Source organism: Hordeum vulgare, chromosome 7H (genome assembly GCF_904849725.1).
Source record: "Hordeum vulgare subsp. vulgare chromosome 7H, MorexV3_pseudomolecules_assembly, whole genome shotgun sequence".
Taxonomy (NCBI): Eukaryota; Viridiplantae; Streptophyta; class Magnoliopsida; order Poales; family Poaceae; genus Hordeum; species Hordeum vulgare.
The window spans coordinates 572,659,075-572,672,473 of NC_058524.1; the positions used below are offsets into that span (position 1 = coordinate 572,659,075).

The following is a 13,399-nucleotide window of genomic DNA, read 5'->3' on the forward strand; positions in this document are numbered from 1 at the left end:
TGGTCCCGAGCTGCAACTGTGGCAGTTGGTGGTAGTGCGCAGCGCAAGTGTGCAAAAGATATGTCCCGTTTTACATGGCCGACGGTGTGTGACAGGAATCATTTCTGTGGCTTTGTGGTGACGATCAAGTACAGCCAGCGTTGCTCTCTGTACATTCGTTTTGTTTACTACCACTACTCAATCATATTGCTCAACCAGGCTGAACCAGCATGTTGTCTTCCCACGGCTACCAGTAATCCAAATAGGATAAACTTCCCGTTTGCAATGGTTAGATTCAGAAAGGTGTTGTGATGCTTTTGTTGCCGTAAATCGCAGTGAGGTGGTATTTTAGAGTACCATAAGTTCACCTCAGTCAGGCGTCTAAATACAGTCGTTATATTACCGCAACATTTTCAACATTGAATGTAATCAAACAGGGGCCAAAAAATCACAAGGGCTCGCACAACCGGAAACAAATACGATACAGAAGAGACTCATGTTTCTACAATCTTATTACTGAACCCCATCCAAAATGGTTGAACATAGCCTAAGCGATCATCTCCCAAAGCCGTGCATTTCCGCGCCTCTGCAAGCTGAAGGAACATGGAAGAATCCAACTAGTGACTCGATATATTACCTGCAAACATTTTCAAACTTTCGTCAGATTAAAAACAGAATCATTTTAGTCATTTTCATATTCACATATTAAAGGTCATACTTCTATGCGGATTTGTGCTTTGAGGCTAGGATGAAGAACCCACCAACCAACCAATATTCGTGTGTGGTGGCAAAATAACACAGCATTGTAGCAAAAAGGGTAATTAACTTTTGAGCTCTTTGGTTTGAGGATCCAAAATGGTCGAGCATGCTGTTATTAATAGGAGGGCATCACAACTTATTGGGAGAAGAAGTGTTCATGCCCACCGCAAACTACCTCCAGCTTCTCTAGATGCAGAACCAATTCTTTTGTTGCAAAGTCTTCCTGGCATCCTTATATCCTAACTTTGTTCAAGTGACAATATTCTATTCGATTATCCTCTTCTGAGGTTTGTGCAATCCCACCGATTTCGTAGAGAATCAATTCTTTTTTTCTTTATTTTCTAGTAACATTAACCTCCATCGTCAGAGAAGACAATGTGCTAGAAACCATGAGCAATTTTGTCACTCTGCTTTACATCCTTCTTTTGATTGTATACTGGCTCGGTATCTAGTAGTACCAATGGCAGATCTGACGAAACGAAAAAGAACAATAAACAATGGCCTCAGATTTCACCTTTTGTACTGCATCAGCTCCCAAAGTACTCCAGGATCTGCTCAAGACTGAACCGGAGGCGCCTTGTCAGAGACAATGTCGTCTATGAACTTGATGAGGGAGCAGAGGCCGCCCAGGAAGTTGTGGTCGATGACCCCCTCGCTCTCCACCACATGCGCGAAGTCCACCAGCTTGACCCTCGGCGCGCCCCCGCCGCCGGGCGCGGTCACCGCATTGGCGTCGTAGCTGAGCAGGACGGACGCCGAGTAGAAGTGGAAGAGCGTCTGCACCTCGAACCACGCCTTGAGCTCGCGCAGCTGCGCCAGGACCCCGCCGTCGCCCCCGTACACGGCGGCGGCGAGCGCGCAGTCCTCGTCCCCGCCGCCACCGGCCGACGAGACGTAGCGGCGGAGCATGCGGCGCACGCCGGGGATGTCCGTGCCCTTGAGCTCGGACCTGTCGGGGCGCCAGACGGCGCCGGCGGCGTCGGAGACCATGACCCCCGAGACGCGGAAGCCGAGGAGGACGCTGGTGGAGCCGCGGTCCTTGGCGAGGCACTTGGTGACGTAGGGCTCCGGCGCGCGCGGGGGCCAGGTGCAGGCGCCGATCTTGATGTCGGTGACGGAGGGCGCGGGGAGGCCGTCGAGGAGGTCGTCGAGGACGAGGTGCGGGTGGGAGTCGCCGGGGGAGGCGGCGGTGGGGAGGAGGCGGGTGCCGTGGAAGCGCGGGAAGAAGGTGTCCCGGATGCGGGGCGGCACGTCGCGGTGGGTGGAGAAGGCCGTGTAGAAGGCCAGCTCCTGCTCCCCGCGGTCGAGGGCCTGCAGCGGCTTGTAGAAGAGGCCGGCGCCGTCGACGAGCGGCCCCAGCTTGTTGGGCGCCGCGCGGTGGCCGGCGACCTGGTGCTCCGGGGCGCGGAGATCGGACATGGTGGCGATGATGATGCGGCGGTGGGTTAGTTGGGGTTGGGGAGGGAGATATATGTAAAGGGCGTCGCCGCTGGAAAACCTTTTGCTCCTTGCTTGTTGTGCGATTTGTTTTGGGGTCTATTTTCCTCCGTCTCTACGCTGCGAGTTGACTTATTCCTCGCATCGGCGGCGTCGACATACAGAAACCCAATCCGGCATCGCCCGTCGACATGCCTCGCTGCCGATTCAAGTTGGGAAGAAAGGTGAATCATGGTGCGCGTGTACGTGTCGTTTGTATCACGATAGATCACAGTGTGGCCATGTGCACGTAAATCTCGATGGCAAGACATGCATGGCTGTGCATCTCGACGTAAGAGCATCTACACAGCCGGATGAGCTAATTTGGCTCTTTATACGCTTCGCTGACGCGACCGACCAGTGTCTGAATGTGTCAGCGTCTCAAGTAAAATGAAATACGGAAAGCCAAAAGATATTATGACAGTAAGAACAGGAACCGCTACCATGACATTGAGGATAGACACGATGACAACACAACAGATGCGGGTGACCAATCACGGAAGGGAGCGCGTCACCGATCATCGACCTAGGACGCATTTACCCAGCCTGGCCCATACGAGAAGAAAGTGGATTGTTTGGTTGCGTGCGTTTATTGTGCGGTCTGCATAATACGAACCTTAGAGCACATCTAGGCTAGGCCTAGGGAAAACTTCTGAATCAACGGTAGGTCACGAGCCAGGCTCGGGCGACGCGCTTGTCTCCTCGTGCGACAAGGGAGATGGCGTGAGCTCGCCCGCGTTGCCGAATAATCAGCGGGAGGATTTCGGCTCACCTCCCGCCGAGTCTGCCCCTATTTAGCCCCCTCCCTCATCGTCCCAACTCCCACCACCATTCTCCCCCTTTCTAGCTTTCCGCCGACGCGCGTCGGCATCGACGAGAAGGTAAGCGGTGCATCTTCATCGGTCGGCGGTCCACGACGTCGGCGGTCCTTCACCGGCAGGCAGTGATCTTCTACGACCGTTCCCCCTCCTCCTCGAGTTGCATCCATGGCCTCTGTGAGTTCAATCCCCCATTCTCTCTGTTCGTTCTAGCTATATCTAAGATGCAACTAGGGTTTGATGTAGATGCATGGTTGATTAGTGCTCTGATCTGTGAGCTCATATCGTTGATTGCTATGCTGCGGTTGCAATTTGTGGTAGGGTTAGATATTGAAGCATGTGGTAGGCTAGATTAGTAGTAGAGTTTGAAGTTTGACCTTGTGCTTGTGATGATTCGTGCTTAGATATGTGATTTGTAGCTATTGGTGGTTCATTTATAGCATGTTGTTTGTTGTAGATGTATGTTCCTGCTCATAGATTGTGCGGTATGTTCGTATGACAGCGATGAACCGTGTGCTTAGTATGATAGTGATGAACCATGTACATGTATGCTCCTACTTTCATAGATTGTCCGGTATGTTGTGTGCTATGCTTACTGTCGATGCGTGCTACGATTGTAGGACATGACCACGCAAACGCAAGATCTTAGTCAGGCCCTTGTTCTGTCGGACAACCACTTTCCTCCATCGTTTGTCCAGGACTCGTAGCCTATGTCCGAGATGGCACCTGATTCACATGTGTTCGCGTCTGATTCTGTCTTTCTACCAGTAGTGCTCGTTCAGCAAACTCCTGCTGCTATCGTCGCTGCAACATCAAAGGCAAAGAAGGATGGTAGGTCGAACAACATGAAGTGGCAGTCGTTCATGTCCACATTCGTGTTGAAGAAGATGTGTGAGCTTGTCTCTAGTGGAGTTAGGACTGACAAGGGCTTCAAAGAGGTGCACTTGAACACCGTTGCGAAGCAGGTGTTCGAATTCTGTGGGCAGGACGTGTCCGCCACCCAGGTATACAACAACCTGAGGAAGTGGAGAGGTCGATGGATCCAAGTGTACAAGCTGAGAAACCTTAGCGGCGCCTCATGGGATGAGAACACTTGCTGCATAATTCTGGAGGCAGAGCACTACGACGGCCATGTCAGTTAGCTCACAACCCTCTTCCTTTTCATACTGTCCACCATTGCCTACTCCTAATCGCAACTAACAACACTTGTGTTTCATTCTTAGGACCACCCAAGGGACGCTAAGTTCCTCAACACACCCATACAGAACTACAGCCAGATGCAGCACATCTTCTACTTCGGGCTAGCAGCTAGGAAGCATGCCATGGGCTCGGGGGAGCCTCTTGGTTCTCCCATGCCAGACTTCCCTGCGACCCCGGATGTCGAGGTCATTGATGGCCCTGACAAGCACATCGAGAAGCCCTTCGACAAGCCCTTTGACCCCGTCCATGATAGGAAGAGGAAGAGAGGAGGCCTGATGGAGGAGGAGATCAATGTCGTTTGCAGCATGACTTAGGCGGTGAAGGAGGTGGCAACAACCATCAGGGAGTGCAAGCCCCTCGACGTCCATCCTCACATGTATGGCGTTGTCATGACCCAGGGTGGCTTCAGCGACGATGCTCTCATGGCAGCTCTCAACCACCTGCTTGACAACAAGGCCCAGGGTGTTGGGTTCGTTGTCTTGTCACACGCTCACAGGGTGCTGTGTCTCAGGAGCTGGCTGGGCAAGCACTACTACTAGAGTAGTGCTGCCTGTGAGCGTGCATAATCCCCGACGGCGATGGCGATGGCGGTGGCGACGACGACGATGATGCGATGACGATGTGCATCTTGTGTAGCTAGGGTTGGAAAACTATTTGATGGTCTCTATATTTTGGTGAGGTGGTATATACTAACCCCTCATCATGATGGTGAACTTGCGGTGGTAGGACGACACCCTCTTTAGGATGTGGTGGTAGGATAACATCATGGTAGTGATAGGTAGAGCTTGTTATGCCGTATGATCATGCATGTTTTACTTCTTCTCTTCTACTTGTGTGCTCTATTGATTTGCTGCTTCAATTCTTGCTCTTGTGCATTGCTAGGGAAAGTGGTATGTCGTGTTCATCGGTAAGGCTTCAGGGGTTTACAGTTCATGGGAAGAAGCCATTGCACAAGTGGCATCGTATAGCAACAGCAGACATAGAGGGTTCAAGACTAGGCAGGCAGCAGAACAAGCTTACTCCGACTGGGTGTGAAAGTACGGAGGCAGTAGTGTTGATAGTGGCAAGGTTGGAGGTGTCAAAGTGGAAGGTGCTACGGCGGATCGTCGGTTGGGGCTGAAGCTGAAGAACTTCATCATCTTCGCCCAGTTCATCGCCATTGCTTTGTTGTGGCGTTGGTGTGCTAGGTGTGCTCATTATGAGTAAGCTCACCAAGTAGGGTACAAGGTAAGCACATGCAACCAAACAAAGTGTTCACTTGTCGTCGCTTGGGACAACGCAGGCAACCAAACAAAGTGCACTTGCGTATTACCTAATGTGGGACCCTAGATGCACGCAACCAAACAACTTGCACATGGTGCATTTGGGGATGTTTTTGCTCAACCACGCTGGTTTGAGATGTGTATGCAATGCAACTACTGTTCAGTAATGGAACCAAACACGCCCCTAGTGTGAGGACCGATTTCCAAATAGTATAATTATTAGAAATCAACCATGAATATCATCCAACATAGAAAATCATTCACACCGATGAACCAACTTGATATAAAAATTAGTAACACTTAGATATAACAGAGTAGAGTGGTGGCCATGAGAAGGCGTTTTGGAGGCCGAGCTCCATGGAGGCCTTTATTTTTGAAAAAATCAAATTCAAATTTTTATGGTTCAAAAAATTCTGAAAAAATATGCATGTATGTAAAGATGTAACCGACATGTGTGTAAAATTTCAGGTCAAAATAATTAAAAACGTGATCTGTACAAAAAAGACAAATTCATGGTCTGAAATGATGAATAGTAACATGTGTTAAACAGCATCAGATTTGTCTTTTTTGCACAACCCTCATTTCAACGTATTTTGTTCTGAAAATTTACACACTTGTGTTTATACCTTCATCTTTCTATGTATTTTTTCTCAGAATTTTTTGAAACATTAAAATATAAATTTTTACTGAATTTGAAGTTTGAATTTAAAGGCCTCGAGTGAGCTCGGGAGCCAAAAGCAATATTCGGGTGGCCACTCAATAGTTTATTACACACATGCAAATAATTGGCTCAAAGGCGGTTATCTCACAATTATCATGTTTATCACTCCTACTCGCATCTATAGATGGACATGTCACCTTGGGGTGAAGTGGCACGATGAAATACTACTACATGCCAAGCGTGAGAGTGAGACTTAACAATTATTCATGATGGAGGAAGCAGTGAAATAATACAACGACGGACTCCAAGATCACAAGACTCACTCGGACTCCTCTAGACGTCGGACTCACTATCGTACTCTTCATCCATGACATCTACTTTATCCATATGCGGCCAAATAAACAAGCCAGTGAGTACTTTAAAAGTACTCACAAGACAGTTTAAACGTAAGATAAGATGAATGCAGCAATTTCACATGCATAGGTTAATTTTTTTTATCACAATTAACTAGCTATTTAATTTAGCAGTAGGTAAAGTCAGGGTAGATAAGTCGAGCGGTAGTTCTCCCGAAATATCCGGAAAGTAAAAATGCACCAATCGGGAGTCTGAAACGATGCCTCGAAAGGTTAACATATAGAAATGAAATGCCACCCTCAGACGTCTAAGCGACATCGCATACATGACGTAAAAGAAATTAACGAGTCATAGTCGGGCGTCTCTGCGACACCACACAAAGGACATAACAAGTAAGCAACAGGCCACAAACGGGCGTCTCAGCGACACCACGAAAAGGGCATGATAAAGTAAATGCTCGTCACAGTCGAACGTCTTAGCGACACCACGAAAAGTGCATCATAAGGCAAGTGAACATTTGGGTGGTTCAACCAACCTTGGGGTAATTCAAGAGAGCCAAGTTTCATCAAGTTAGTTTGAACTTGAGAGTCACATGTCAAAAATGAGCACTTTCATACTTGTTCTAGAGAGACCGACACGAAGACTGACACCTGACCTGTCAACCAATCGTCCTTGACCGTGGAGACGACTACTCGAAAAGTTTTGACTCTGCACGGGGTATACTCTTTACCCACACCCAATGGGTTTCAATAGTCACTAGGACTAATCCCGTGTACGGTAAATTAGAAGTAAACACACAAAACCAGCACACACCCATTTTTTACCAAGCGAGGTCCGAAATCACCCGGACTACGCTTCCACGGAAAAACTATAAGACGGGGAGGCCAACATCCTCAAATAGCATGGGATCAAATTTATACCGCACGCTACAAGGGGGTGCCCCCCTCTCGGTCCCAGACTAGAAACACACATGCCCCTGACCGGATGACTGTCCTTATTCCAGGGCCATGGAACCTTCATCTGGCCCCTCCACTTGGTGTGTACCTAATATTAGGATTACGACCTACTATACCATATTCCCTTTCGGAAAGACGTGTGGCAACATGGAAAGTTAGGGGACGCACTGACAAGACTCAATCTATGCCGACACTAGAGTTGTTAAGTTCATTCACATGGTGTTATGCATCTGGCATGATCACGCCACAACCTATCACGTCCCACGTGACTAGGCTGGCGATAGCCTCTCACTATTTCATTGTTTACTATCTTTGCCATGCATGAAATCATACCACATGGTATGCAAGTTATCTTATGCAGCTATTTATCAAACAATCATATCAACAAACATCACATCAAGTGTTCAAACATGCTTACCTGGGTCGATGAAGTCGGAGTCTAGCTAGGTGAAGTTGACTGCATCGTCTCCTCCTTCTGTATCTATATCCCACACTTCAGATTTCTAACGTAAATATCAAGCGTCCATGAATAATGTCTCCAAATATTTTTGAATAAATAAATAAAAACTAGACAACACAAATTTTTTTAGAAAAAGAATCAACTCAAAAGCCCCCATAGTTTTAAAGTTATGAAGGAAAAAAGTTTAGGGGTCAATCTGTGATAAAGAGAAAGTTACCCACGGGGTTGATGAAAAAGAACAAAACACCCTGATAAAAATACGCAAGCCAGAGGAGAAGATACCTACTGGGGAAATACGCCTCTGGAAAACGATTCGGAAATAAACAGGATCCTGACAGTGGGCCACCACTATTAGTTTTGAATATCCTCGCCGGCGATAGGGGACTTGCGGTGTTTCCGACGACGTTCTGCTCAGAACCAGAGGGGGAAGAAGGAACAAGCGCACTCACCGGACTATTCCGCGACGGTGGGAGATGGAAGAGGTCGGCGGCGAGCACTACGTCGATGACAACTCCAACTCCGACAGGCGGCGCTTTCGGGAGTAGTTCGATCTCATCGGAGGAATCTGCAAATGTCGAATTGTCGCAGGGCTTAGACGGGCGGATGCTCAAGGAGTGCTCTAGCAAATTTAGGGCTGCGGAGGTACGCTCACCTGCACGAATTTTGTCGGAGCCCGAAGCTGATCTAGGCGGCCGAAGGTGGGGAAAATGACCCTCCCGAGGTCCTCCGAGGGACTTGGTGCGGCTCAGGTGAGGTGAGGTGGAGGTGGTGACTGCAGAAGGGCTCGAGGGTCCTCCATTTATAGGTGGGCGAGGGGGTGCTGTGATGGGATCTACTCCGGCGCCGATTACGGCGAGACAGAGGTCCAGGGTCCGCGGGTGCTTACGCCGGCTGGGATAGGTACATCGGACTTCGGGGGTTCCGTTTTACCACTGACCTGGAGCTATTACGCGGGGAGGTCGTCTCTCGATGGAACGTCATCTCTTAGGCGCGGCTACTGTAGAGAGCGCGCTCTGCACTACCCAACCCACGACAACGATGCAGCAGCGTGTGCAGGGTGGGGGACAGAGACGCGGGGTTCATGGTTGTTTGGGGGTGTCAAACGGCGCGCTTTGCAGCGGGGGTCACAGGCGACCAAAGCACGCGTCGCTTGCGCCACTGCCATGGTCGGCGGTGATAGGCCAGCTCATGCGCAACGACCACAACCGGCCAAGAGACGGTCCGTCGCCATGGATAAGAAGGAGGCACAATGTGCAAGCCGCCAGAGCAAGCATGGGCGATATTGACGCTGCAGCTCGACCTCCACAGAGCAGTGCATGCCACCTGGTCGATGAAATGCTTGAGGCACGAGGAAAATGAGTTTGAGGCTAAATATTTGGAGATGCTTCTCTTTGGCTCTCGAAACTGCATGCAATTTTTTAGAATTTTCGAAGATGGTTAGGGTGAGTTTTTAAGAAAAACAGAATATCTGGTCCAACTTTAGTCAAACAAAAATTGAAAATTTTGAAATGGCACCTGGAAGATTTTTGGTGTTCTAGGTTGAGGGTACCTAGGGATACCAAGTATAATCTACTAGAGGTCAGAAACCAAAGGAAACTATAGGTTCCTTTATGAATTTTTGGGCTTCAAAACTGATTTCAGAAATTACCTTGGGTCATTTAAAAATAGGAAAAATAGGTAAACCACCCCAAAACCTTAAGAAACTGGTTTTAAAAGATGATCCGAGGATAGAGGGGGATCATAGGCAAGAAATCATTTAAATAGGGAGAGGGGAAGAATTTTGGTGGAGATCTTAGTTAGAAAAATTTGAGCATAACCTACTTATTGTTTTTTTAAAAGAGGGAGAGAGGGATTCCACAAACAAAACATTTTTCAAGAAGGAAATATGCAAAGCTCTTGCCAAACCAGATATGCCGCCAAGGAAAACTCAAAAGAATTTTACTATAGATAGGATTTTCAAGAAGATTGCAAAAGATGTATTTATAATTTTTTTGGTAATTCTCTTTAAAAATAAATTAAATCAGAAAATCCCGAATTAAAAAATTAAGGGTGTTGCAACACCTACCCCCTTAAGAAAAATTTCGTCCCTGAGATTTTAGCCATTCCTCAAGCAAGTGCGGTTGTTCTTTTTGGAGGAACTCTTCTCTTTCCAAAGTGGCTTCATCCTCAAAGTGATTACTTCACTGTACGCTGAATAACCTGGTGACCTTCTAAAGTGTCCTCCTTTCTGACTCCTCCCATATCTTTGGTGGGCGTTTACGGTAAGTGAGATTTGGTTGAACATTTATGTTGTCGTGTGATACTCCCTTGTCGGGGTCGTTCACACATTTTCTTAATTGAGATATGTGAAAGACGTCGTGCACGTCTGAAAACTCAGCGGGTAGATCTACGTGGTAAGCAAGCTTGCCTCTCTGTGCAATTATTCAGAATGGTCCGATGAAGCGAGCTGCCAAGTTGCCCTTGACCTTGAATCTTTGCAAACTCCTCATTGGGGATACTCTGAGGTACACATAGTCGTTTGGCTCAAAACTGACGTCACGGTGTCTTCGATCGTAGTAGCTCTTCTGACGAATGTGAGCTGTCTTGAGTTCGTCTCTCATGAATTTCACTTTGCCCTCGGCTTCTTGGAGCATCTGTGGACCAAAGATACGATTATCCCCGGTCTCTGACGAATTCAGTGGTGTACGACATCTTCATCCGTACAATGCTTCAAAAGGCGACATTTGTACACTTGAGTGATAGTTGTTGTTGTAGGAAAACTTGGCATATGGCAAACTGTCTTCCCAACTGTTTCCATAAGTTAGCACACATGCCCTGAGCATGTCTTCCAAAATCTGATTCACACGATCAGTCTGTCCTCCTGTCTGGGGGTGATACGATGTAATGAACACTAACTGCCTTCCCAAGGTTTCGTGTAAGTAATCCCCAAACCTTGATGTAAACTGAGTGCCTCGGTCGGATACTATGGTCTTCAGATTCCATGCAGGTAGACAATACAAGCTGCCACTACAACAAAACATGTGAGTAGGTACGCTTTTTCTAAGATGCTTTTATATTCGTCCCTATATTGGGATGTACCTACTATATAGACGCGTTTTTTGAAACGATATGCATAGCGTCACAAATTTCATTTTTACAAGTCATCATATCCATTATTTTTTTCATGTGAAAATACATAGGGACGATTTTTCGGACGTTTTAGAATACGACAATATGGCTTAGAGGAGAGTTTAACAGTAATCTATAATCCTTTCTAAGAGTAATAACATATAATCTTGTAATCCTAAGTTGTAAATAAAATAAAGCTACTAAGTTCATTTCAGAAGACATCTTGGTCCATGTGTGAGCGGCCTATGCTAGATTACGACGAGATTGCTAAAAAAATATCACATGGAGATGTCGTGATAATGTCAGGGGTTCCTGCCCTCCTTAGTGCTATCTTCGACAACGACTATAATCTGTCTGCTATCCGTATTCATTAATATTAGCTCCTTTCATCCTTAAGAAACCTCAACCTAATAAAATGGATAAAACACGAGCTGAAAATTACATGCCCATCTATGCGCACAAATGAAACATAAATCTTTTGGCAAAACTTATTTCTTTTTTAATTAAACAAATAACAAAAATCTCACCACGTGGACCTCACGGACCTTATGTCATATAGGAGTGCGATGCACAGGGTCCACATGACCGGGCCAGACCACCGGGCGCGAAGCGAGTATTTTTAACATGCGACATAAAAGATCAAAAAGGAGTGATCTAGCAAACTTGAACTCGAGACCTAGCTTTGATGAACTCTCCCTCATAGACAACACAACAGGTGACTATTGATAATTGTTGGCAAGTGCAAAATATTTAATAATCCACTGCAGTGTTAAGATTCGGAAACATAATTGATTTTTTAAAATTACCAACAATTTTGAAAGCCAATTTTTTTTAAAACGCAAAACATTTAATATTCCAAACAGTTTTTGAAAATGTGAATATTTTTTGGAATGTTGATTTTTTTTTAAAAACATGAACAAGCACAAAATATTTTCGATAGAATACACAACTGTTGGTGAAATTTATTTACATTCATAGCATTAAGATTCATTAACGTTTTTAAATTTTTGGAAATAATTCTTGAAAATTGCCAACAATTTGAAATTTCAGTTTTCCAAACGCAAAAAACATTTAATATCCACACATTTTTTGGTAATTACGAACATTTTTGAAACATATAAACAACCACAAAATATTTTCAACAGAACAGGTGGCTCTCGCTGATTAATGGCAAGTGTAAAATATTTAATAACCCACTATAGCTTCGAGATTTGAAAAGATTTTTGACATTTTTGAAACACTTTATAAAATTGCCAAACAATTGAAATGCCAAATATTATCTGAAATGCAAACAAAATTTCAAATTTCAAATAATTTTTGGAAATGTGAACATATTATAAAAATGTGAACATTTTTGAAAAAACAAATAAAATATGAAATCGTAAAACATGTATTGAAGTGCGAATACCTTTTCAAAATTACGAACCTTTATTGAATAACCTGAAGATGTTTTTTAAAACGGAGAACATAATAATACGCAAAAAAATTTGAAAGATGAAAAGATAAATTCAAAGGGATTTTTTTTGAAACATGAACAACATTTTCAAATCCAAATCATCTTTTCTATTTCCAAACTTTTTTAAAATTTTGTTAAAATATATAAATTCCGAACTTTGTTTTGTAAATGTAAACACTTTCTTGAAAAATGATGAAATTTTGGAAAATTTATTTTCCTGAAATTATGAACAAATTTTAAAAGTTAGAACGAAATGAAAATTCTGAACATTTTATTGAAGTGATGAAAAATATAAAATAGTAAAAATAAACCAAAAATAAGAAACAAAATATAAAAACACAAGAAGAAGAAACAAAAATGTATTATGTATAGCCTCTCATCTCGTGTTTATGACGGCGTTCACATGGGTTGACACCAATTTTAATGAGCTCTTTTTTGCTAGATTATTTTGATATATTTATCTTCAATTATGGCACTACAATGAATGCCAAAATATGCATTCTAATGCGTAGACCATCTAGCGACGATTACAAGCACTCAAGTGAGTCGAAGGCGTGCCGTTGTTATCACCCCTCACTCGCCAAAGCCGAACAAAGCTTATTGTAGTAGACAATCAGTGAAGTCGTCGTGCTAGGACCTCATAGGACCAGCAAACCAAAACAGCAGAAGGATTCAACCTAAATACACACAAACGTAAACAAACAAAGACCGGATCGGAATAGATCCACAAAATAGAACCGCCGACTGAATCATGTGAGATCAGCGAGAGATACACTTTCAGATGCCTCCGGCGATGCTAGATGGACCACCCAAACAGGTTTAGGCAAAAAGAACCTTATTTTATCTTCACGGAGTTATCGTCGTCTCGACTTGGTGAGCAAGATACTAAAAAAGGAGCCCTTCCGTCGCA

The 13,399-nt window shown here is 45.2% G+C and overlaps 1 protein-coding gene across 2 annotated transcripts; it reads right to left on the bottom strand.

The window, feature by feature from the left end:
• Positions 1-355: 355 nt before the first annotated feature.
• LOC123412549 (inositol polyphosphate multikinase IPK2-like) lies at positions 356-7,948 on the bottom strand. 2 transcript variants are annotated; one of them, XM_045105499.1, is made up of 3 exons: positions 7,884-7,948; positions 1,253-2,374; positions 356-616 (listed from the first exon to the last, which is right to left on the bottom strand). In XM_045105499.1, the coding sequence occupies exon 2, from the start codon at positions 2,155-2,157 to the stop codon at positions 1,294-1,296; it is 864 nt and encodes a 287-aa protein (XP_044961434.1). In that variant the 5' UTR covers positions 2,158-2,374; positions 7,884-7,948; the 3' UTR covers positions 356-616; positions 1,253-1,293. The 2 variants fall into 2 exon arrangements, with proteins under 2 accessions (XP_044961434.1, XP_044961435.1); XM_045105500.1 differs by lacking the exon at positions 7,884-7,948 and having other exon boundaries at positions 1,253-2,479.
• Between the last annotated feature and the right edge of the window lie 5,451 nt (positions 7,949-13,399).